Genomic DNA, 22428 nt, shown 5'->3' with positions numbered 1-22428 from the left:
ACTGAACCATGTCTGAACAACCTGTCCCACATGTCCCTCTGCAGGCTCATCACCAAGGAGCATTAAGAACACAGAAAATTCCAGTACTGGAGCAAGGCATGTTCTTTATTAAGTGTAGAAAACAAGTGCAAAAATAGTGATTCATAAGAGCTACACAAAGCAGGAGTTGCTCTTTCAGAATTACAGTCACAGAGGAGAAATCGAAATGCCACACATGAAGTGCTGTTCAAAGGGAATAAAAGTGGTGCAGTAGAAAAGATTGCAAAACATGGGCTTGTATTCACAGCATCTGATAATTACTAAGTGTAAGCTTAGCAAATGCAAAATTCATCAGCATTCTCCCATTGCGCAATGCAAACATTTTACAAGGGAGGATCTCTACAAACATTCATTTCAATACACTTAACTTTGGCCCATGTGCTATTGTAACAACTACTAGACTGCACACACACAGGAAGTGTCTAACTTTTTTTAAGCTTACAACTAAGCCAAAAGGAAACACCCCACATGTTACAGAGGAAGAGCTACATTTAGCAGGTCAGGAATGTGTTAATACCGTTAACTGGGACGCATGCAATCAAAGTACCTATGTTATCATTCACAGCTTAGTACTAAGAAACACTGACATGTGCAGAAGAGGACACCTAAAGTTTTGGATAACTGGAGCTGCAGGAGGAAGCTATTCTACTTAACACCTCAGCAAAACAGCCAGGTCCTGCAACTCTGGCACTGATATGTGAAACAAGATATTCCTAGTCGACAACAACCCTAACTGAATTAAACGCATCTTGGGTTGTGGTGCAAATCAACAGTAAAGGCACATTGCTTGTAAATTCAGGGTGGTTGGATTCCTAAACACTGCACAGCTTACATTTCAATTCACCAGCCACACATCCCCATTGGCTGCCATTTACAGTATGGTGCACTTTGGCTTCTTTTTCTTCTCAGGTTCTTTTTTGGTCAGCTCCGGCTCCTTGTACGTATAGTAGCCGGAGAAGCAGGCTGGGGCGCAGATGGGCTCTCTGAGGCTGAGCAGCCACCTTCCTTTTCCATAGAAGGTGAGCGAGCCGAGCGCCATCTCCTCAACCAGCTCCCCCTGCTGGCCTTCCTGCTGCAGGGCCAGAATCTCAAGCAGATCCAGACCTGTCTGAACTGGCTCGACACCCTCTGCACACCCCAGAGTAATGTGGGCGCGGCTTCCCAGAGGCAGAGAGGCAGCTGCAGGGACAGACTCTGCCTCCTTTTCAGCATCGGCTGGCCACAGCAGAAGCTGCTCCTCAGTGAGGGACACTCTGGCACCGACAGTGCGGGGAGTGACAAAGAGGGCACTAAGTGACAGCTCAGACGTAGAACCATAGAAATCTTTAACAGCCTGTAGAGCAGGAAGAAAAAAAATTACATTCCTAAAATCACATCTGGCTATGAGAGCCATTAAATTACAGGTTTCCTACCTGCTTCTGTGCGTACTCTTGGGCTCCCTCTGCCTTTCCATAGTTACAGAATTTTGTAGTACAGTGGAGGACTCCTTTGGCTTCAAAATACTGCTCCAGATCCACTTCCTTCTCAGCTTTGACTGAATACAAAGAAATATCAGTTGCTTCTTAAACAATTATACATAAATCTGCTTAGATTTGAATTACCATTATTATATGCAACTTCAAATACTCACAGTCAGACATGTGTTTCTTGAAAGCTTCCAAAGTCTGCAGTGTTTTCAGGAAGTCCAGTGATGTGGAACCAACCTTGTCCTGGACAGAGGACAGCAGAAACCAGGCAAAGAAAAGAGGAATGGACATTTCCTCAAGTGGACCTTTCAGGGTTTCCAGTTGAGCCACCTCCAGCCCACGGCTCGTCTTCTTGGTCAGCTGTGCTAGATCTCTTCTCCATTCAGTTTGTGGCTCCAGGAAGACAGCAACAAGACTGTGCTCCTCAGCAATTTCCTGCAGGCGGGCCAGCCGATCCTGGGTGTGGTTGGTGTCATCCACCACTATCAGCAGAGGGGAAGCCGTTTCTGCACTGCAGCAGGCCACGACAGCCTCATCCAGAGCCTTGTATCCACCTGCAGATGATTCTACATCCTCTGGCTTTACACCATGGTCATCCGCAGAGATGACAGAGCACTGGTCTTTGTAGGTATTGGCTATGGCACGTGCCAGGAAACTTTTACCACTTCCTGGAAGGCCTCTGAGGACAACAAGGGTGCGGCACATACACAAGGCATCTTTGGTCTGCTCTTGTTCTAGGAGGGCAAAGGACAGGGAACCAGGTGCAGGGACAGAATCCTCTTCCTTTTCATTCTCCTTAAATTTAACATCTTCACCTTCTGCCTGAGCTCCCTTCAGAGCAACAGACTCAGCTGCGGTTTCAGGTTCAACTTCTTTCTGGCAACCTGATTTCTCCTCCTTTGACATTTCAGTTTCAGCTGGCTTTTCTGAGGAAACTTCTGCCACCAATGCAGTGTCTGCTGCTTTCTCAGAGTCTTCTGGCTTTGGCTTTTCCCCCTCCTTTGCAGGCTCAGCTATGATGTCACTTTTTGGCTCCTGCTCTTTGACAGCATCTCCTGCCCCTGTATCCATTTTAGTCTGCAATTCTGCTTGTGCCTCCACTTGTTCTAGCACTTTATCTTCTTTGCTGGGTTCTTGCGTATCTACTGGCTGCTGCATCGTGGCTGATTCATGTAATGTTTGAGCTTCTGGAACAGATTCTGCCAGTGTCGCTGGCTCTGGGGTGCTCTCAGCCAGAGGTGCTTGCATAAGCAAACCTTCTGGGTCATTCTCTGGCACAGGCTGTTGTTCAGGCTGAACGTTTTCTGGTTTCGTTTCCAAAGCTGAAACTGGGTGAGAGATCTTTTCAGATAACTCACCTGGTTCTGGTGCCGTCACTGCAGTAGGCACAGGCTCTGCTTCAGATTCTTCTTTGGGCAAAATGTTCACAGGTTCCATTTTCTGCTCAGTTGCTGTCACTTTATCTATCACAACTGACTCTTCTGTTTCTTTCAAGTTTGTGACTTGTGCATCATGACCATTTACTGCAGACTTTTCAGCCTCTTCATAAGCAGCTTGTGGCTTCTCAGCATCTGAGGCATCCTCTGATTTTGCTGCATCTTTTTCCACGACAGCCTCCTGTTGCTGTGGAGTTGTTTCAGTATCCATACCTGGCTTAAAGTCTGACTTTGAACACCACCATGTACCTTAAATGCATAAATTAACGGAGAAAAAATAAATAAATCAGACCAGTGATGACCAAATTCGTAAGCCACATACTACCCGTCATTTACTCTTTACCATTCAATGAGAAGACATGTCCAAATGTTTGTGCACTTTAACACGTTTCCCCACATACTGTGGCTTCAGTACAGTTTTACTTTTCAGTTACTAGTCAAATTAAGGTTTTAAAAGTTTGAATAGTAAAACAAGGCTGTAGCAAGTTATTCATTTAGGATTCTGTGCACACCACTTCGAATGAAATCTACCCAAGATTAATTTAGGAAGAGCCAGCTACACATTATGCACGTTTAATCACATTTATGTTAATCTGATATAATTGGTTCTTTAACCAAAGCCATTTAAATGGAGAGAACTGTGAAATTTGCATTTTTTAAAGACCACATTGCCTCCTAGAAACCAAAATCTAAATTGCTTTGAGGACTATGCTCAATGTCTTAAAGAGGAGGTTTCTCAACACCTAAAAATTTGACAGTGTGGCCATGCAGCTACCTTTTTGTTCAGCAGCCCTGTTACGCCCTCGAGCTAGAGAAAGAAGAGTGGGTGTGTCCCATATGACTTGATAGTTTAAAACCCATATGCATGTTAAAATAAAGACAGCAGTAACGTGGTAGAAACACAGGCGTGACTAAATTCAAACGGAGCAAGGGAAATTTTACTGCGCCAAACCTCGCCGGCAAACAAAGACTAATTAAGAAAATATGGCAGAAAAGTGTGGTTACTTCACCGTATAGCGGCCTGAGATGACATCTAAACAAACACCAGTGTGTTATTTGTCAATAAACTCAGAATTCAACGTGTGCGAAACCACGTCGTGTCATGAGACAGAAGGGGAAGCTTTCACAACTGGCTGCAATGTAGCAACAAAGAAACTGGTGCTGATTGAGCACTAGGTCTTTCCAGCTTGGTATTTCACCGAAACAGAAGAAAAGGGAAATTGAAACTTCTTTCCATTTCACAGACAATTGGCACCAGTAGGCTAAATGTCGCAGTAAGGAAGAGGGTGGCTTGTTTAAAGCAAAGTTTGAATACACCAACTAAAGAACCAAAAAATAAAAATAAAAAGGTATTTCAACAGAAGTGTCCGAAGCCGCGTGCACTCAAATCTCGTTGGAAACACAGGAAAACGACATTTAGAATATTAACAAGTTTATTAATAAGCACACTGTGGCGGGCGGGGAGTGGCGTGCATGCGAGGTTAGCACGCCAGACAAAAAACATTTTAGCCTGGCAGGCAGAAAATATTAGTAGCTAAAGCGCCACGTCTGAACAAGTTGGATGTTTTGGGGCAAAAACAAGTCAATGCCTGTTACTGGAAGAATTTATTTTACGCACTTTGTGTTAAATGACGGATGAGTTTTAGCATATGATACGACAGGCTGTCGACTACGAAACTGCCAGCTTACCGGTTACACTGCAGCGAAGCTCTCCGTGGCACCACTGACCACGCGTTTCTCCTCTGGATACAATGACAAGGCACTCCTCAGCTCTGGCGTCTACTCGCTCCAGTCTTCAAGGGGAGAAACGGAAATTCCCGGGAACGCGCACCCGGGCGGGGCCATAGACACGCCCCCGTGGACCGGAAGAATGCTACTGCAAGGATGTTTTTAAAAACCGAGTAACAAACATATCTGCACAATTCCTATGAATAGAATTTTAAACGTAATTTTATTTCACACAATTTCATCTAATTTAAATGTTTTTTGAGAAACAAACTCCAAAACAAAATGTAGGATATGCAACAACATAAGAGAGAGTATATATTCATATTGGGCATGCAAGCCCAAAGATTGCTGTGTTGCTTGCTTTGTGCTTCTCTGGGTTCATGGCTCATGGTTTGCTACCTGATTCTTTTTTGTCTGTTACCTTAGTGCCTGTTATGAAGGACAAAGCTGGCAAAGTTGGGAGTCTGGATAACTATAGACCAATAGCTTTGGCCAGTGTTATATCTAAAGTTCTTGAGAAGATATTGCTTGATCGCCTGTGTCATTGTATAACAACCACACATAATCAGTTTGGTTTTAAATCCAAGCTGGGGACAGATCTGTGTATCTACAGTCTGAAGGAGGTAGCACAGAAGTACCTCAGACAAAACTCCTCGGTCTTGATGGGTTTTATTGATGCGTCCAAGGCATTTGATAGGGTTAATCACTTTAAGCTTTTGGATAAATTAAGCAAAAAAGGGGTTCCTGATAGCATTGTGAGAATCTTGGCATACTGGTACTCTAATCAGAAGATGCAGGTTAAATGGGGTGGGACTATTTCAGCCTCGTTTGGTGTTTGTAATGGGGTGCGCCGGGGGGGCTACTGTCACCAGCCCTGTTTAACTTATATATGGATGAGTTGTTTGAACAATTGAATAAATGTAACACTGGATGTATGATAGGCCCTAATCTTGTAAATCATTTTATGTATGCTGATGATTTGGCCATACTTTCGCCCAGCAGTGCTGGTTTTCAGCAACTGCTGAATGTGTGCTCGGACTATGGATTGAAGTATGATGTGAAATATAATGCAGAAAAGAGTGTTGTACTGATCTGTCGGACTAAAGGGGACAAAGAACTTTGTTTCCCAGACTTTTGTTTGTCTGGACAAAGGTTGAGTGTCTGTAGAAAAACTAAATATTTAGGACATTTCATTACAGATCAGCTTTCTGATGATGAGGATATATATCGGCAGTGTCGCATTTTGTATGCTCAAGCTAATATGTTGGTTAGGAAATTTCACATGTGTTCTGCTAATGTTAAAGTTCATCTGTTCAGAACATACTGTACACCGTTGTATACTGCCCCATTGTGGTGTAAATATAAGGTAGCTACTTTACAGAAACTTAAAGTTGCTTATAATGATGCCTTGAGGATTCTGCTTAAGAAGCCTAGGTCCACCAGCGCCAGTCTGTTGTGTTCACAGGTCCATGTTAGTACCTTTCAGGCATTAATGAGAAACCTGATGTACAGATTTATCTGTCGTGTGAATAACTCTGAGAACAGTCTTATAATGATGCTGGCTAATCCTGGTTTTAGTGTAGTACGTTACCAATCCTCTCTGTGGAAACATTGGTATAAATGTCTTTTATGATTTTTATTTATTTATTTTTATTCTTTTATATCCTTTCTTTTTCTTTTATTTCTTTTTTGTATGGACCTTGAGTCTGCTAATAAAGGATGATGATGATGATTCTAAGAATGGTTCTCTAGGTTGATCTATTTCCCCATTCTCACTGAAACAGATGCATACTTGACTTGCCACCTCGTTCAAACTAAGAAAGTTTGTTTTTTCTTTATTTTTTTAACTTGATTTGTAAGAATATGTATCATAATATGCAATGGTTTTATGTGCTTTAGATGTTTAGATTCTTATCCACCATGCAACATCATAAGGCATGTGTGTGAAATTCACTCTGCTGCATGTCAACAACCTCAGAAACACAGCCAGACACATAGAAAACACTTTTCAGTGACAGTGCACTGAGCTCATTTTCATGGAGTCAGTCTGGGATTATAGTCTGAATCCACCAGAACTGTTGCAAATTCTCTAAAAATATGGAAAAACTATGTTTAAGTGTACCTTGGAGAATTGGTTGTTTTAAAAGCAAAGGCTGGTCAAACCAAATGGTGACTTGGTTTTGTTTACTTATTTTTGGTTCCAATTGTCAAATAAAAACTAGACTTTTAATGGCTAAAACTTTTACACAAATGTGTACATTTTTCTTTTTTGCTGGATTAGTATTTGTCTGTATGTACTGAATACAGTATCTAGGTAAACAACTGTGTTGCACATCAGTAAAGTTAAAAAACACATATGGTTTCCTCCCATTTTACACTATTTGCTGTTTTCAGCTCACACTGTATTTTACTAATATGAGAAAAATATCTAGTATCAACACACACACAGATGGTATAGACCAGCCATTTTATATGTTATTTTGCTCCTATCCCAAAATGTTATCCTCACAGTCAGTGACAAGACTAGTTTGCATTTACACAATAGTGGTATTTTGTCAAGATTTATGAGGCCTTCATTTGAGATACATAACCAAATTCCTTTAACATGCCAAATTTATTAGCACTAGTTCACTACTGTCTGTAACACTGTGAGGCCAAAGCTCCCAATAATAACTTCATAGTTTCATCATGTATGAACCCCACCAGCACAACCCATATTTGTTTCATACTAGTGTTTGTATTTTAACCAGTGAGAGGTTACTTACTCAAAACTTGCCTATGTGCATGAGGACCTGTAAGCGAATACTGGGTCTTATGCATCAGCTAGTGTCTTAACAAATTTTAACTGAAAACAATAAAACATCTCAAATTGAAATACATCTGGTGAAGGTGCCCATATAACATCTGTTTTCACTATCTGTCAACAAACTGATAATCTATATCACACTTTGTCTGGCATTTTAATACAATTAGTGAGAGCCTTAGAAATGGTTATATCTAAGGTTCTCATCAAAAGTATTAATGTATTTCATTCATAAAAACAAATATGTCAGTTGCCCTTTTGAGGGAGTTGACTTTTACTCGACTCATTTCAGTCACCGGTCGTTCATTTTCTCCAGCTGCACTCAATCTTGACTGGATACTTCCTCATTGTGATAGCTGTTGCTGTGCTTCATGAAGAGCCTGAAAATTAGAATTGACAAATGTCAGAAATCAAAAATGGAACTGGCAAAGGGAAACTGATGACAACAAAGTGGCAACCTTGTGAATTGCATTCATGGCAGAGTCGTCTTCTTCAAGTCCAGCGTAGGTCAGGGCTCTCTCAAAGTGGGTGACAGCGGCTTCAAAGTTTCCCATTTTAACTAATGTTAAACAGAGTGAAGATTACTATTAAAGATCAAGTCAGTAGTGGAGTTTGTACAATGAAAACAGCCTTTGAGTAGGCCACTAAATCCTCCAAATAGTTAAATATCAATCAAATAAGATGACATGATACTGTTTATCAAAACCCCTAACATGAAGTAATACAGTATACACTTACATTGTGATTGTGCCACCAAAACATTGGCATTTATCTGCCATTTCCCATCGGCAATTTCATCAGCTGCAGCAAGTGAACGGACGCCATAGTCCCGGGATTCTTCATAGCGATTAAGCTCCAAGTAACACCGACCAATCTCATGCAACAACCAGGTCTTCTCTAAACCACCACGGACCAGGGGAATCTTCTTTTCCCAGCTGAATTGTAAACACAGAGCGAATAAAATGAAATAAATATGTCATCAATAAACAAGTCTTTCCAGAATCATACTTTGGTGTAAAACATGATGTGATATGTGAAATATGTGATATTTCACAAGTGCAGATGCATTTATTATTTACTTACAACTCAATGGCCTGTGTGAACTGTCCAGTTTGGGCATAGACCCTTCCAATGTTGTCCAATGCACTGGACATTGCTTCTGGGAGTTTGCTGTTGATAACAGATTACTAGCATTTACACAATCCTGGCATAGGATACATTAACTTCTCTTGTGCAATTTCTTCAGATTCTCACCACTGTTTAGCCAACTTCAAGTATTTTTGATGATGGTTTAATGCATTGTCCATGTCTCCCAGGTCAATCAGTGCATTCCCAATGCAACCGTGCAGGGTGGCCAAAACCTCTTTCTTATTTGGAACCTCCTTCTCAGACCATCCCTGCACTAGTTTCATGACTTCTTCCGCCTTCTTCAGACTACCTTTTGCATTTCCAGATGTCAACTCTAAGATGACAAACATACAGTAAGCATTTTTAATCTAAAAAGTAAAGCACCTACATGCCAACCTGTGAGAACAGCAACTTACACAAAGCCCGTTTACCTTTGTCAATGTCATCCAGACTCTTCAGGAGAAACTGAGCCAGACCAGAGGGTGTGCTGTAATGGGGCTGGCTACATGTTTGCTGCATGATCTTACGGTCCTTTTCCTGGGTACAAATAGGTTTCTCCTGGTTCCAGAATTCGGTGCAGGTGTCAAGGTATGTGAGGCTGCTCTGAATAACATCCTGCAGTCTTTCCCCACCCTTTGTCTTGCCGTTTACCAAGTCTGCAGACCATTGTGTCACATTTAAATATTAGTCTATTAAAAGTAAGAAACATCACTGCACGTGTTTAAATAAACACTGATCAATTAGGATTGGTGGAAAAACTACTATAATTGAAGCCACAGTAAAAGCAAATTAAAGTGTGGGGACAAACGCATAGTCAGATCAGGATATACATACAAATAAAACAGTACCTTCATCTTTCAACAGGTTTTCTAGGTATTTCTTGTCACTGTAAAACTCCCTCAGCATCTGTTTGGTTGTCCTCTCGCTCTTAGCACTCTTTGAGGTGTGTTTTTTTGTCATATGCTGAATAGCAGTAATTGGCTGTGCCCTCTGTACCATTACAAAAACAATATTGTGTATCAGAAGGGAGGACACGTTAAACATTACATAAAAAAATAGTTAATTATGTGATGACCCATTAGTTTCAATTACTGTATGCTTAGAAAAGCTCGGCATCCAGTCATGCATGTTAAAGACTGGACTGCTGAAGGGGAAAGCAATGACGACTCACCTCTTCTTCTTTTTGCAGAAATGATAGGTCTCCCTTAATCTCTAGTTTTACAGTTGAAGAGCCTGGCAGAGGAGAACAAATGGTTTTGGTTTTTGATGCAGGATGTCATATGCCGTGACAATTTGGAGTAAGCCATAAAATACTATTACACATCGCTTATTACCAACAGAGTTTTCTATGGCCTCCTGTGCTTTCTGGATACCCAGTCTGAATTCCTGTATTTGTGGACGTAGCTTTTGTCCTCTGTGGTAAAACTCCAGTGCAAACTCAAATTCTCCCATGTAGTATAAAGCCTCGGCTTTCTGGTACAATCCCTAAAAATGTATGATAAAATAGGTGCTAATAAGCTTCCCTTTTCACAAATGATCCCATCTTAGCACAGGGTGCAGACAGTAGGGCTGCCATATAGTGTAAATATAGCAATTATTCTTTCTGCCTTGACAGTAGAAGGCCCCAGCAAATATTTCTGTAATCTGCTCTTTACCTCAAAAAATGATTTGTCCTCGTTTAGTGAAGCTTCTGCGTCTTTTAAAGCGTTTTCAGGTTGCCCCAGATTCAAGTAACATTTGGATCGGCCAACATAGCAGTTTTTGTCGCTAGGTTTTAAAGTCAGTGCCTAAAAAAAAGACATAACGTATTTAAAAGTTGACATTTTGCAGTTTGTAAATGTAGTTAAGCGTCGGCCTTAAGCTGCAGTTCATGCCTAACATTAGCTAGGTAACGTTAACTAGCAAGCTAGCTACCCAACGTACCTTCGTGAAGCTGTCTATAGCCTTTTTATACTCTCCTTTAAGGTAGAGCCAATCCCCATCGGCTGTCAAAGTTGAAGGTAACGTTACGCTCTTTGGCTTTTGACTGTCGTGGTCTCCATCTGTGTCTGACATTCTATGCACTTTAAACTTATTCTTCAAAGCACGGCTGACATTCGTGGGAAGTATCTAGCAAACTAATGAACAGCATGGATGGGCCACTGGTATCCTAGCAACGGCACTAACAAACTAGAATCGGGGAAACAGCGCCACCTTCAGTCCGTCTAATGTAGCACAACATTACACATACTGTACACGTTAATAACCAGGGACGGACCTGAGGGCTCATTGCAGGGAGGTGATGGGGGGGGTTGCCTATTGTATACCCAACTTGGCCATATAGGCTTAAATAAAATTTACACAATGTAAAAATACCAATAGTAATTATAATCATGTTTACTGATTCATTAAGAAACACACATCTCTCCACCTGACATCTGTAATGATGATGACACATCACCTCTTAATTTTCTTGATTTTAAATTGGTTACAGAAATTTTCTGACTTGAGCTGGACTTTTTCTTTTGCGCTTTCATTGTTCCCCCAGAAAATGAGTGAAACAGAAATACAGCAGACACACTGATATGACACCAGGAGCCAAACTAACTCAAAAGTGCAAGGGCCCTGGTTAAGAGAATACTAAGCGTGTAAAATCAACTACCATACCCAACAGGCTGCAACCTCCCTCTGGTGCCATTTGCTGCATAAGTCAAGAACCCCTTTGTTCTTGAACCACAGATGTAATCCAAGGCTGACTTTTTCCTTTGCCGCAATCAAAACCAGCAAAAAGACTTCATTCAAAAACATTCAACTAAACAAAATTGCAAGCATTCGTCTAGGTAGTTTGGGCCAGTAGTTTGTCACCGTGGGCCTGGACCCACCAACAGATAATACTCTAATAACACATAACCTAATAATCAAAATATTAATTTTGACAGAGTTAGTAATACAAATACTAGATGACTTAAAAAAAGAAAAAATTATGGGGAAACCCAACTTTATTGACATGGCTGGTACTTGTCAAGGGTAAAGAGAGGATGGTTTACCATAAGGGCAAAACAATGAGCAAAGCTGAGGACACTTTTCTTCATAAAGTGCACCAAGAGAAAAATACAATTCTCAAAAAGTAACTGAACATTGTCAGATTTCCATCATCACACAGCACCTGACCTTCTTTGACACATATCACATTTCAAATGTGTTCTATTTTTATGTCTGTGTGTTGCAGAGTAAAATTAGAAGGCTTGCATCACAGTCAAGAAACACAAAGAGCATAATCTATTTCTCTATAATATTTCATGCAGACCAAGCATAACATTTATCTTCCTGAATTTGTGTAATAATTGGTGCCACTTTCAAAGTTTCACACAAGAGAAAAATGTCCTCACCTTACAGCAATTGTTCTATCAGACAGGAAATTTACAATAAATATACATATCAAAATAAAAAAAAAAAATCAACTATTATCACAAATTAACACTTTACATTCCAGTAAAATGTACAATGCAGCAATCTGTGAATGGCAACATCAAACACAAAACCTGTGACAACAAGAGGGAGAGCAGCTGTGCTGGCAACAAAGACAGCACAGCTGTCTCTACTGTTGTCTTTCTAGTGTGCTTCAGCTGTACTGTATGTGTAGGTCTAGGCTCCAGCTGTTGTGAATTTAAAAAAAAATTCTCAAGTGCTCCTACTGGCTTATAACAGGGAGGAGGTTTTCAGTGCAAATTCACAGCAGCCAACACAGTTTCCTCAAATGGGGAAGGTTCCTCTTGCTCAGTGATTTTTTTCAGAAATCATTAAGCAAGTACTGAACTTTCATGTAGAGAATACCCCCTCAGCAGTAAGTTGAGACAAGCTGGATATTAGCGTGCTCATTTGTTCAGTTGCATCTGAAAGATTTCCCCAGGATGTCACGTCTTGCATGGATCCGTATATGCTCTGATAGAACAGCTGCACAATCTCTCCTATCTGAAAAATCCTGAAAATATTTGAACCAGTGTTGGTAGTCACTGTCGTTTCTTCCTTCTTTCTGGAAGGAAGAAAACCAAATTCAAAACCAGTAACACTAACAACTCAGTCTGAGCTGTCTTGGTGTCCTTGCTATATGGGCATTAAATCGTTTGCTGCGCGTGATCATTAGATTGCATTCAATGGCATAGACAAGAATCTGACTTGTCTGTCAGTCAGTCATTAAATATGGATGGTGAGTTGGCGGTTGACATTGTTGAAAAGTCCTGATGTAATAACTCTTTAGGTAGACAAATCCTCCAATTACCCAAACTGGAAGAAGAAATTTCCCGGTCCAGATGCTGAAATAAACAAGTCAAACAAGTCAGTAACTGAAATACACTGACTGTCTTATTAAAATGACAACATCAGGGCATAGCTTACCTTCGAAACTAAAACCCCCTGGGCCTCCAAAGAATGCCTTGAAAATGTTGTTGGCATCAAAATCTGGCGGAGCCAAAATGCAAGCAATAATGTCAACAGAGAACTTTCCAGCCCAGTTGAACCTTCTGACAATAAAACTGTAAACATATTTTAATCTATTCACCCTTGAGACCTCCTACCCCAAAGCTTGCCCAGGCACTGACCTCCCATGTTCATGCCTTCATCCTCCAGGTCCTGGCCGCTGTCATAGCGAGACTTCTTCTTTGGGTCTGATAGCACGCTGAAAGCCTCGCCCACTTCCTTGAACTTCTTCTCCTCCTCTTTCTGCACCTCAGGACTAGCTCCACTGTGGCGATCTAAAGAGAAGGAAAACAACCACCACAAAAACAAAAAATAATTTTGGCCAAGAGACAACTGTCTGCAGGATTAAGTAGATAAGCACAAAGCTGACTAATAAATACAGCTGGAAAAATGTTTGTTCAATTAAGCACCTGGGTGATGTAAAAGTGCCCGTTTGCGGTATGCTTTCTTGATCTCTTCTTCTGTGGCATTCTTATCCACCCCGAGCACTTTGTAGTAATCTTTCCGCTTGCTTTTCTTTAGCTCCAGTTGGGCATTTTTCAGGAGGTGCTTGTGTTCTACAGAATAAAAAGGACAGGACAGGTCAACAGGTAATAAATCTGAATAAGGAAGACACAGCTGTTCTGAAAGCTGCAACAGCCCAGTCAAAACAGAGTCGTCAAATTCTCACCTTTTGTCTTTTCTGTCTGGTAAACCTTCTCATAGTCTCGCACTGCCTCCTCATACTGCTCTGTGTCCATGTAGCTGCAGCACATTATGTATAAGTATGTTATTGTTCCTTTGTCGATTATGAAAACCCAAACACAATGTAACTTCATATATTTTAACAAAGTTAGAAACCCTGAACATACCACTGTGCTCTCCGTAAATAGGCCTTGATATAGGTCTCATCCAGTTTAATGGCCTTTGTGCAGTCTTCTATGGCCTGGTCTATTTTCTTCAGCTTACAATGAAACAGAAGAAAAAAACAGTGTGTCCATGCAAAGCAGAGATAAAGAAGAAAAGGTAACAGCCTGTTTCATTTGATGTGACAAAAGAAAGTGTAACACACACAACTTGGTAAATACCAGTGTACATGTTGCTCACCTTAGATCCAACAGTGGCCCTATTACAGTACAGCTTGGCATTAGTCTTGATGTTGTTGGGATCTATTGTTAGTGCCTCAGAGTACAGCTCATAGGCTTCCTCAAAGTTTCCCTCCTTGAATGCCTTGTTCCCCTCCTCCTTCTTGGCTTTTAGTGCTTTAGCATTCTAAGAAGACAACAGCACAGATCAACATTAAAACATGCTCTGTGCTAACCTACCAGCAAATTCAATCAGACTCAAAATAGTTCAGAGAAAACCACAATGATACACTTTCATAGATGATTTTACAATACAGAGTCCCTTTCTGGCTGTATTTTTAGGAATTCACACACAAAAAATGTTGAATTGATTTATAAAACACTCACTCTGCACGCGAGCCGGGCTTTGTCATGGTCTGGAGCCATACGCAGAGCTTGGACGAAGAACTGGACAGCCTTGTCAATGCAGTCCTCATAGTATAGACAAAGACCACGCACATACAGTGCATCCGCATTAGTGGAGTCCATTCGCAAAATATCACTGAATGGAAACAAATTATGTCAGTGCTAAAGGGAATAAAAAATTCAACAAAGAGGAATCACACTAAAAACATGGCATTTTACGTTATCACCTTTAAAAAGGTGAAATGACAACTGACATTGATGCAGTTATTTAACAAAGGAATGTAGTAAATGGCATGTTCATAATGGAAGAAGCTAGCTTTGAAAATGACTGTCCATACCTCTGAGAACAAACACCACACCCTTCCATCGTCATTATCAAGACAAATAAACAAGGTGATCGAGCGCAAATGACCTGATGTTTATACAGAACCGCAATAATTCAAGTGTGAGGACACAGACGTGTGGATACGCTTCTCAGCACATTCAAAAGATAGAGAATGTCTGATCTTCAAAATATTCCTCATGAATGCACAAGACGCATAACATGAATGGAAAAGTTTAGACTATATTTTAGAAATGAGAGGCAATTTTGAAATTGGCCTCAAATTACTGCAGATTTGGGTCCAGATGAGGTTTTGTAGAAGGGGCTGACCAGTAGCCAATGTTAGGTACATAACCAGAGACCAGGCAGTGTTTCCCCCATAATAGTACAGGCTGGACAGGCTACCATGCCAATGAGAGCCCCCTACCATGCCTACACAGCAGCCCAGTTTTTTTTTTATGTAGTACCCTCCAATATACACTCATGTAAAGACTCATTTGACCCTCATTTGCATTTGGGAGTGTCTGTCAGGTGCCTCTCTCCATGTCTCCTCCCTGCTTCAATCTGATTAGCTTCTGACAGCTCTGGTAAGAAAAACAAATAAACCTGGGAATACATGAAAAACATGTATGAGAGTAACCTAAGAATACTGCTTTTAATGGATTTCATACATACACCGAGGCTTATGGAATCGAGGCGTTACCTTTACCAATTCTTCACCCAGGCTTCTCTAAGTTACCATAAGTTTGTGATATTTAATATTTTCGTGTGGCACCGCAATATCACTGTATTTGTCTCTTGTCTGCATTTTCAATAAGTTACACCAAAGCTACAATATGTCCGTAATCAGAGTTATAATAGTTTAACAACATAATTAAATCCCTAAGTAATCATCACAGAGCGAATCTGTGTTGTAATTATTGTTACCCATAAAACACATGGAGGTTACCAACCAAAAGTCTGGTGTTGTGCGAAAAATAAATAACCAAAAATGTTTGCACGTGCACGTTAAAACCTCTAACGTCCTCTTGCTACCTCGCCTGAAAAATTTTCTGGGGGAGACACTGCCAGGGATGCATTCACTATGGTCAGCAACCATGGGCCAATATTATCAGGACCTGTTAAAGGAAATTAGTAGGAATGTAATCATGCAGTAAACCTGGTGCAGTCAGTGACCAAAGTCTAATAAAATTCTTATGGTTTTTCCTGATTTCTACAGAGCTCTGTAATAAGGGATTGCTCATTTGTCATAATTTGACTGATTTTACTATTATTTTGAGCATTTTACTTATGTCATAATAACAGTTGCATGGAGCTGGTATGCTATAATAAGGCACATGCACACTCTTGTTTCCAATTCTGCTTTCACCCTGACTGTGACAAATTCCAAAAATGCCAACTGAGTAAGTGAATTTCTCAAATATGCAATCTTACCTGGCTACAGACTGAGCCTCAGGGTAGCGCCCCAGCAGGGCTAAACACTCAGCCTTAAGTATCTTGAACCTGTGACAGGCCAAGGCAGACTCCAAGGCACGGTCCATGCAAAACACAACCTACAGACAACACAGTATATTTGTGTTGCTTGAAATGTCAGTTACTGGCAACATACCACAAAAATGACAAAATGATGAAACACAGTTACCACTGAGTAGCTTACCATCCTGAAGTCTCGCTTCTCAAATCCAATCTCTGCCATTCTCTCATATTCAAGGATGGATTCTGCATTCTTCAGCTGCCGAAGGAATTTGTGATATTCATCGACAATGAGAAGAACCTCTAGTACCCAACTTCACTGCTTAAAAGCTAGTAATTGACTCTCCTATGTGTGTTTAGTGGTTGCAGAAATCAGATAAATGCATGGAGTGGTAGTAATTTTCACATGTTCTTTAGGAATTAACATTAACTCTAGCTGATCCCCTCTTAAACACCCAGTATCTGACTTTTCACTTTATTTGCACTAGCTGGGTCAACATATCTACGACAGCGGATAATCATGTCCAAGTTGTCAGATCACACTCTCTGACACTGAGGCAAACTCACCTCCTGTTGTGCCTGGCTGTTGTCTGGCTCCAGCTCCAGAACCCTCTGGAAACAGCGGCTGGCAGCCATAGCATTGCCAAGGGACAGGTGGCACTTGCCCTCTCGCAGATGGCCCTATGGATAAAGTGACATCATCCCTCAATTCCTAACCCTGTTAAAATCAGTTGGGCACTGAATGCCAAAAATTTTGTGATACATCTTGTATACCGTTCACCTACTATAGGAATGTGCTACAGCTTATGTAATGAGGCGGCATATACTGCTATAGACAAAATAACTACATACATAAAACTGTTCAACTGTACTAAATAACTGCATTCAGAGTTGTAAAAAAAAAACATAAAGGCTAAAGGTTAAAGGTCTGTTGTAAAACCATCTCCAGTTGAAAATATGAACCCATGCAAGACACACCTTCATGAAAGTGTTATCTAGTCGCACTGCTTGCTGCGAATCCTCTAAAGCCTCTCTATACCGACACAACATCATTAGTGTGGCTGCCCGGTTTCCATAATAACTTGCATTCTTTGGGCACATGTCTGTAAAAAAATAAAAATAAATAAATAAAAAAGAAAAAGAAAGTTTGTTTATACCCCACCTAAGTCAGACAGAATTCAAAAGTTGTTGCCTATCCAGTATAACAAGTTATTAACACATTACTTACACACAACAGGAAGATCAAAATTATATGGGAATAATTACCAATGGCCTTGGTGTAATAATTGAATGCTTCTGCATAATCCTTCTTGACATAAAAGGCATTGCCCTGCTCTTTGAAGCCTTCTGCTTCCCTGTGTGAAAGTGGGTAGACAGGGGAAAAAGGTTAAATGCAAATTTAGCACAGAGGTTTGATATGAATGACAGTGAGGACAGAGCATGACTAGCCTATATCTGGTGCTCTGCTGGTTGGGTTTGCCTTACAAATTTTATGTGGGTACTGAACTTGCCTGCAAACATTATTATTCACATTGTAAGCACGTTAATTCTGAGCATCACATCCATAAACGTGTAAAGAGAGCACGTCTAGGACTGTTAATGAGACGTGCATCGGGGATTTTACTGGCCTGAGTTAGCTAAACATAGAAAGAGCAAAACCAGCAGGGCACATGTCTACTCCAATCAAACACGTAGCTATTTTGTGAAACAGACAGGGAGAGCTAAGCCAGGAACATATGACACCATGCTGTGGGCCACTGCCATTACTTTTTTTGGAAGCCTGTCATGTTTTACATCACGAGCACACAGTGAGTGAATGGTGTCATTAAATAGTTAGCCAGCTACTACCATTCTGGAAAAATCACAGTTATGTATAAGCAAAACTATCGAGGACACCAATCGTTACAGTCAAAAGATAATGACAGTTATATTTACATACAGGTTACAAACAATGTGCTTAAACCCAGCATAGAAGCTAGTGGAGTGGAGGACAACCAAGCTAACATTAAGAGGTATCCGGAGCCAAATTTAGCTAAACAGTTAGCGATAGCGCGCTAGTTAGCTTTCATTGTGCGGCGAGAAAATTAACATGTCATTGATTTTGATTGCCCGTATCAGTAAAGGACTTCGTTAAAGATTTATTTCTGTCGTTGACAAAATAGCCTTAATTTGTAGTACCTTTCTAATTCTTCGTCACTGAGCAGGTCCATGTCAGAGTCGATGTTCACAGAATCACAGTTCTCCGTCGCCATTTTGCCGTGAACGAGGAGGGGCGGAGCTACACGTTACAGTCAGTTACGTACACTGTAAACAGGAAGTAGGTCGATAGCTAAAGAAAGCGGCTTGCTTGCAAGTAAAAATTATTATAGAAAATACTTCTACACGCAGGTAGTTCATTTCAGTGTTTATACTTTTGAAGACACATTTTGCTCAGGCGAGTCAGTTTCAGATAACATTAAATACTTGGTATGTATCGTTGCTTTGTATCTCTCTATAAGATAACGATGCTAAGCTATCTCTGAATGTCACATACTGCAGACAGACTAGTAAGCTATTTATTACAGTGAATGTGTATATTGAAACTGTGATAAAATATGTGACTCAACGGGTTTCAATCTGTTCTCCGGCAAACAGGTTTTCCGACACGAAAGAGTCATGGGCAAAAGCTGTAAAGTGGTGGTCTGTGGCCAAGTTGCAGTTGGTAAAACTGCAGTACTGGAACAATTACTGTATGCCAATCATGTTGCAGGTATATACTACATTTTGTGACAATACTGTATTACATGTTTATCAGTTTATAATTCAAATAACACTGCTGCCTTTCGCCGAGTTTGATACTGCAGGTTATCGATTAATCTCAATTGTTTCTCTGCTGTATGACGTCAAAAACACACCAGTCACAGCTTCACAAAATGCAAGGTGACATCTTCAGATGTCTTGCTTTGTCTGACCAACAGCCCACAAAACAAAATGTATTGATTTTAATATTATATGTGACAGAGATATGCAGCAAATTCTGCCATATGAGATGATGGAACCTGAGAATGTGAAGAATTTTCCCTTTTTGTGCTTGAAATTTGTATCATTTATCATGTTACATTACAGTCTGATAGACTTTGTATTATTCACAGATAGAAACTGAACAAGCAGAGTATGGTATTTCAGTTTCAGTCATGGTAATCAGTATATACTGTAACTTGCACATGAAGGTGGAAACCAGAGAGCTTTAAACAAATTAAAACTTTTTTTTTCATGTATTTTGGTTTTATACAAGTGAATATCATCCATTAGTTTCCAGAAACATCAACAAAACAAAAAATAGACTAGAAAAAGAGTGAAATATTTTCTGTTAGGTTCTTGCAGCGGCCAGTCAAATTGCTGCTTTGCTTTCAGTCAGCAGGTAATACTCAGCATGAACAGCTGGTAGAATAAGTAAAAACACTGGGTGATGTGCAACTTGTAATATGGACCATAGAAAAATAAAATACCACAAATGGGTGTGCAATTTGGATTATCATCATATGTCAAATTGAACAGATTTACTTCTACTGATACCCTATCATATAAAGTGTACTGTTATTTATTTCAAGGGAGGAAATGTAAAAATATTCAGTTACAATGTATTAATTGCACATTGTCTTAATACTTGCATAGTATGTCATATTATATGTGCCTGTCTTTGTATACTCATTATTAGGCTCAGAGCCCATGGAGACCTTGGAGGATATATACATTGGCTCCATTGAAACTGACCGTGGCACACGAGAGCAGGTGCGCTTCTATGACACCCGTGGACTCCGGGATGGGATGGAGTTTCCTCGGCATTACTACACTTTTGCAGACGGTTTTGTCCTTGTTTACAGCATTGACAGTAAAGAGTCCTTCAAGCGAATGGAGGCACTCAAGAAGGACATTGACCGTTACAGAGACAAGAAAGAGGTGAGGACTGAACATATTCATATGCCTAGGAAGGTTAATATAAGGTTATTTTAATTAAGATGGGTTAGTTCAGAGGGGACCAAGCAAGAGACCCCACAATAGTTTTCCCCAATTCCATTTCTATATGCATTGCAATGAAATCAATAAATTATTAATTTCAATGTTATTTCCTTTCGAATCTCTTTAATTCACAACAGACAGCCTGCCACAGCTGTTGGCATTGTTAGTACTGTAGCTGATGAGGGCAGTGTGGGACTAATCCAATGACTGTGATCCACAGGTGACCATTGTTGTGCTGGGTAACAAGCAGGACAGACAGGATGAGAGGAGAGTTGATTCTAACATGGCCCAGAACTGGGCGAAGAACGAAAAGGTGCGTCTGTGGGAGGTGTCAGTGGTGGACCGACGCACACTCATTGAACCGTTTGTCTACCTGGCCAGCAAAATGACCCAGCCACAGAGCAAGTCCTCAACAAGAATAAGGGCAGTGGTTCTACTGACAGCTAAAATACTAGATACTGGGATGAAAAGGGACAGGAGGTGTGTTAAAGGGAACCCTAGACCAGTTTTTGATGTTATCAAGGATTTAGGTAGTAAGAGATGGCTTTGAGAGAAATGATGAGCAGAAAGGCAGGTTCATTGTAACTTGGATGGTTGATTGATAGTTTTTATGTACAGTGTGCACTGTTGGTACTGGTATAGCCTCTGTATTTGATGTTTTGGTGAAATACTACTTGACTGAGTGAAAATGGTGATCTCTTCAATTAATATTCCTATATCACCTGAGAAGAATGCAAGAGGTTTTGATTCCCATTTTATTTGTTTGGAATGCAGCTAAACTATCCACATTCTTTACAATTACTACCATTGTTGGACCTACATAATGTAGTTCTTCAACTACTGTGAATCATCAATCATCTCAGTTTATACTAAAACAGTCCAGAGTTTCATTGTGTGCACTGTGTAGATAAATTAGTACCAACACACATGTTGACTTGCTACTACTTTATGTACATGTATTCTACATGTACAGACAGATTTAGAAATGGCAGCATTATTGCCTAATTATTCCATCACACAAATGCTGAATCTCACATGTTGTAAATGGGTGAAGGGATTTTACTGATATATTACTGATGATGAACTGTGCTGTTTGTTGGTTTGGAGATTTGTTACACTATACAAGAGATTCACTGTTGCATGTTGTAGAGTGAATGCTTAACATTCCTCACCATAGATGGCCTTCTTGCACTGTACATGCTTTAGTAGTGAGATAACAGATGTTCAGATCAGTTTCTGCAAGGTGCTACTTTTTCCGTTTGTGACACATAAAAATACATGGACACAGCATGTATAATAAAATGTCATTTCTTTACCAGCACAACAGTTACAGTCATTACTGAAGTCAAAGGTAGTATATTTTACCTGAGCTGTAAAAATACAACCCATAAGAGCACAGCTATGTTCTTCAACCTGTTTATTAAGAGTGCAGCATGAGGTCATATATGTGAAGCTTTTAATATTTGAAAAATAGAAATTTGTTGTTATTGTATTAAATATTCAAGTGTTTGTGCCAGTCTATCAATACTAATGTATCATCCATAGTTTTTGTGAATATTGATCATTTGTTTTAAAATCATCATATTATTAAAAGATGTTCACTTGATATTTGTTGCTTTTTTTTGTTTTTGTAAACAAATACATTTTTGTTCCTAACCATGTTGTAATGGCCTATATCCTATGGCCAGTAGATGTCTCTGATCTTCCAGAAAAACACTGTGTGTATGTATTTAAATATATATACCGTATTTTCCGGACTATAAGTCGCTCCTGAGTATACGTCGCACCAGCCAAAAAATGCATAATGAAGAAGAAAAAAACATATATAAGTCGCACTGGACTATAAGTCGCACTTTTTGGGGGAAATATATTTCATAAAATCAGAGACCAAGAACATACATTTCATCTTGAAAGGCAAGTTATCTTAATAACAATAAAATGGAGAACAACAGGCTGAATATGCGTCTGTTAACATAACGTGAATAGGCGGTATGTTAACGTAACATATTAACAGTTGTCCGTGCTCTGATAGAGAGGCGGTTGCGTTGCATGAAGCGGTAACACCAAGAAGGTCCTCCCGCAAAGTCATTTATATTCATCGCCTTGGCAA

The 22428-nt window shown here is 40.1% G+C and overlaps 4 protein-coding genes across 4 annotated transcripts; 1 reads left to right on the top strand and 3 right to left on the bottom strand.

The window, feature by feature from the left end:
- Positions 1–84: 84 nt before the first annotated feature.
- On the bottom strand, positions 85–4744 carry cnp (2'',3''-cyclic nucleotide 3'' phosphodiesterase). The gene is made up of 4 exons (XM_020607432.1): positions 4631–4744; positions 1670–3190; positions 1452–1573; positions 85–1372 (listed from the first exon to the last, which is right to left on the bottom strand). The coding sequence occupies exons 2-4, from the start codon at positions 3150–3152 to the stop codon at positions 911–913; spliced, it is 2067 nt and encodes a 688-aa protein (XP_020463088.1). The 5' UTR covers positions 3153–3190; positions 4631–4744; the 3' UTR covers positions 85–910.
- Positions 4745–6442: 1698 nt separating this feature from the next.
- Positions 6443–10794, bottom strand: odad4 (outer dynein arm docking complex subunit 4). Its single transcript, XM_020607305.1, has 11 exons — positions 10524–10794; positions 10256–10387; positions 9935–10085; positions 9772–9833; positions 9449–9590; positions 9032–9256; positions 8727–8934; positions 8556–8642; positions 8211–8407; positions 7931–8031; positions 6443–7852 (listed from the first exon to the last, which is right to left on the bottom strand). Exons 1-11 carry the CDS (start codon positions 10653–10655, stop codon positions 7817–7819), a joined length of 1473 nt encoding a protein of 490 aa, XP_020462961.1. The 5' UTR covers positions 10656–10794; the 3' UTR covers positions 6443–7816.
- A 766-nt stretch (positions 10795–11560) lies between these two features.
- dnajc7 (DnaJ (Hsp40) homolog, subfamily C, member 7) lies at positions 11561–18654 on the bottom strand. Its single transcript, XM_020607321.1, has 14 exons — positions 18498–18654; positions 17586–17674; positions 17298–17422; positions 16887–17000; positions 16504–16578; positions 16281–16399; positions 14507–14660; positions 14142–14306; positions 13907–13998; positions 13726–13799; positions 13466–13612; positions 13178–13330; positions 12975–13037; positions 11561–12892 (listed from the first exon to the last, which is right to left on the bottom strand). The coding sequence occupies exons 1-14, from the start codon at positions 18569–18571 to the stop codon at positions 12855–12857; spliced, it is 1482 nt and encodes a 493-aa protein (XP_020462977.1). The 5' UTR covers positions 18572–18654; the 3' UTR covers positions 11561–12854.
- On the top strand, positions 18635–21402 carry nkiras2 (NFKB inhibitor interacting Ras-like 2). The gene is given in 5 exon segments (XM_020607322.1): positions 18635–18707; positions 18954–19068; positions 20017–20258; positions 20539–20728; positions 20731–21402. Coding segments are annotated over 4 exon segments (561 nt in total). The 5' UTR covers positions 18635–18707; positions 18954–18974; the 3' UTR covers positions 20766–21402.
- Positions 21403–22428: the final 1026 nt, after the last annotated feature.

Source organism: Monopterus albus, unplaced genomic scaffold, assembly GCF_001952655.1.
Source record: "Monopterus albus unplaced genomic scaffold, M_albus_1.0 scaffold85.1, whole genome shotgun sequence".
In the NCBI taxonomy this organism is placed as follows: Eukaryota; Metazoa; Chordata; class Actinopteri; order Synbranchiformes; family Synbranchidae; genus Monopterus; species Monopterus albus.
This window is presented reverse-complemented; position numbering and strand designations above follow the sequence as displayed.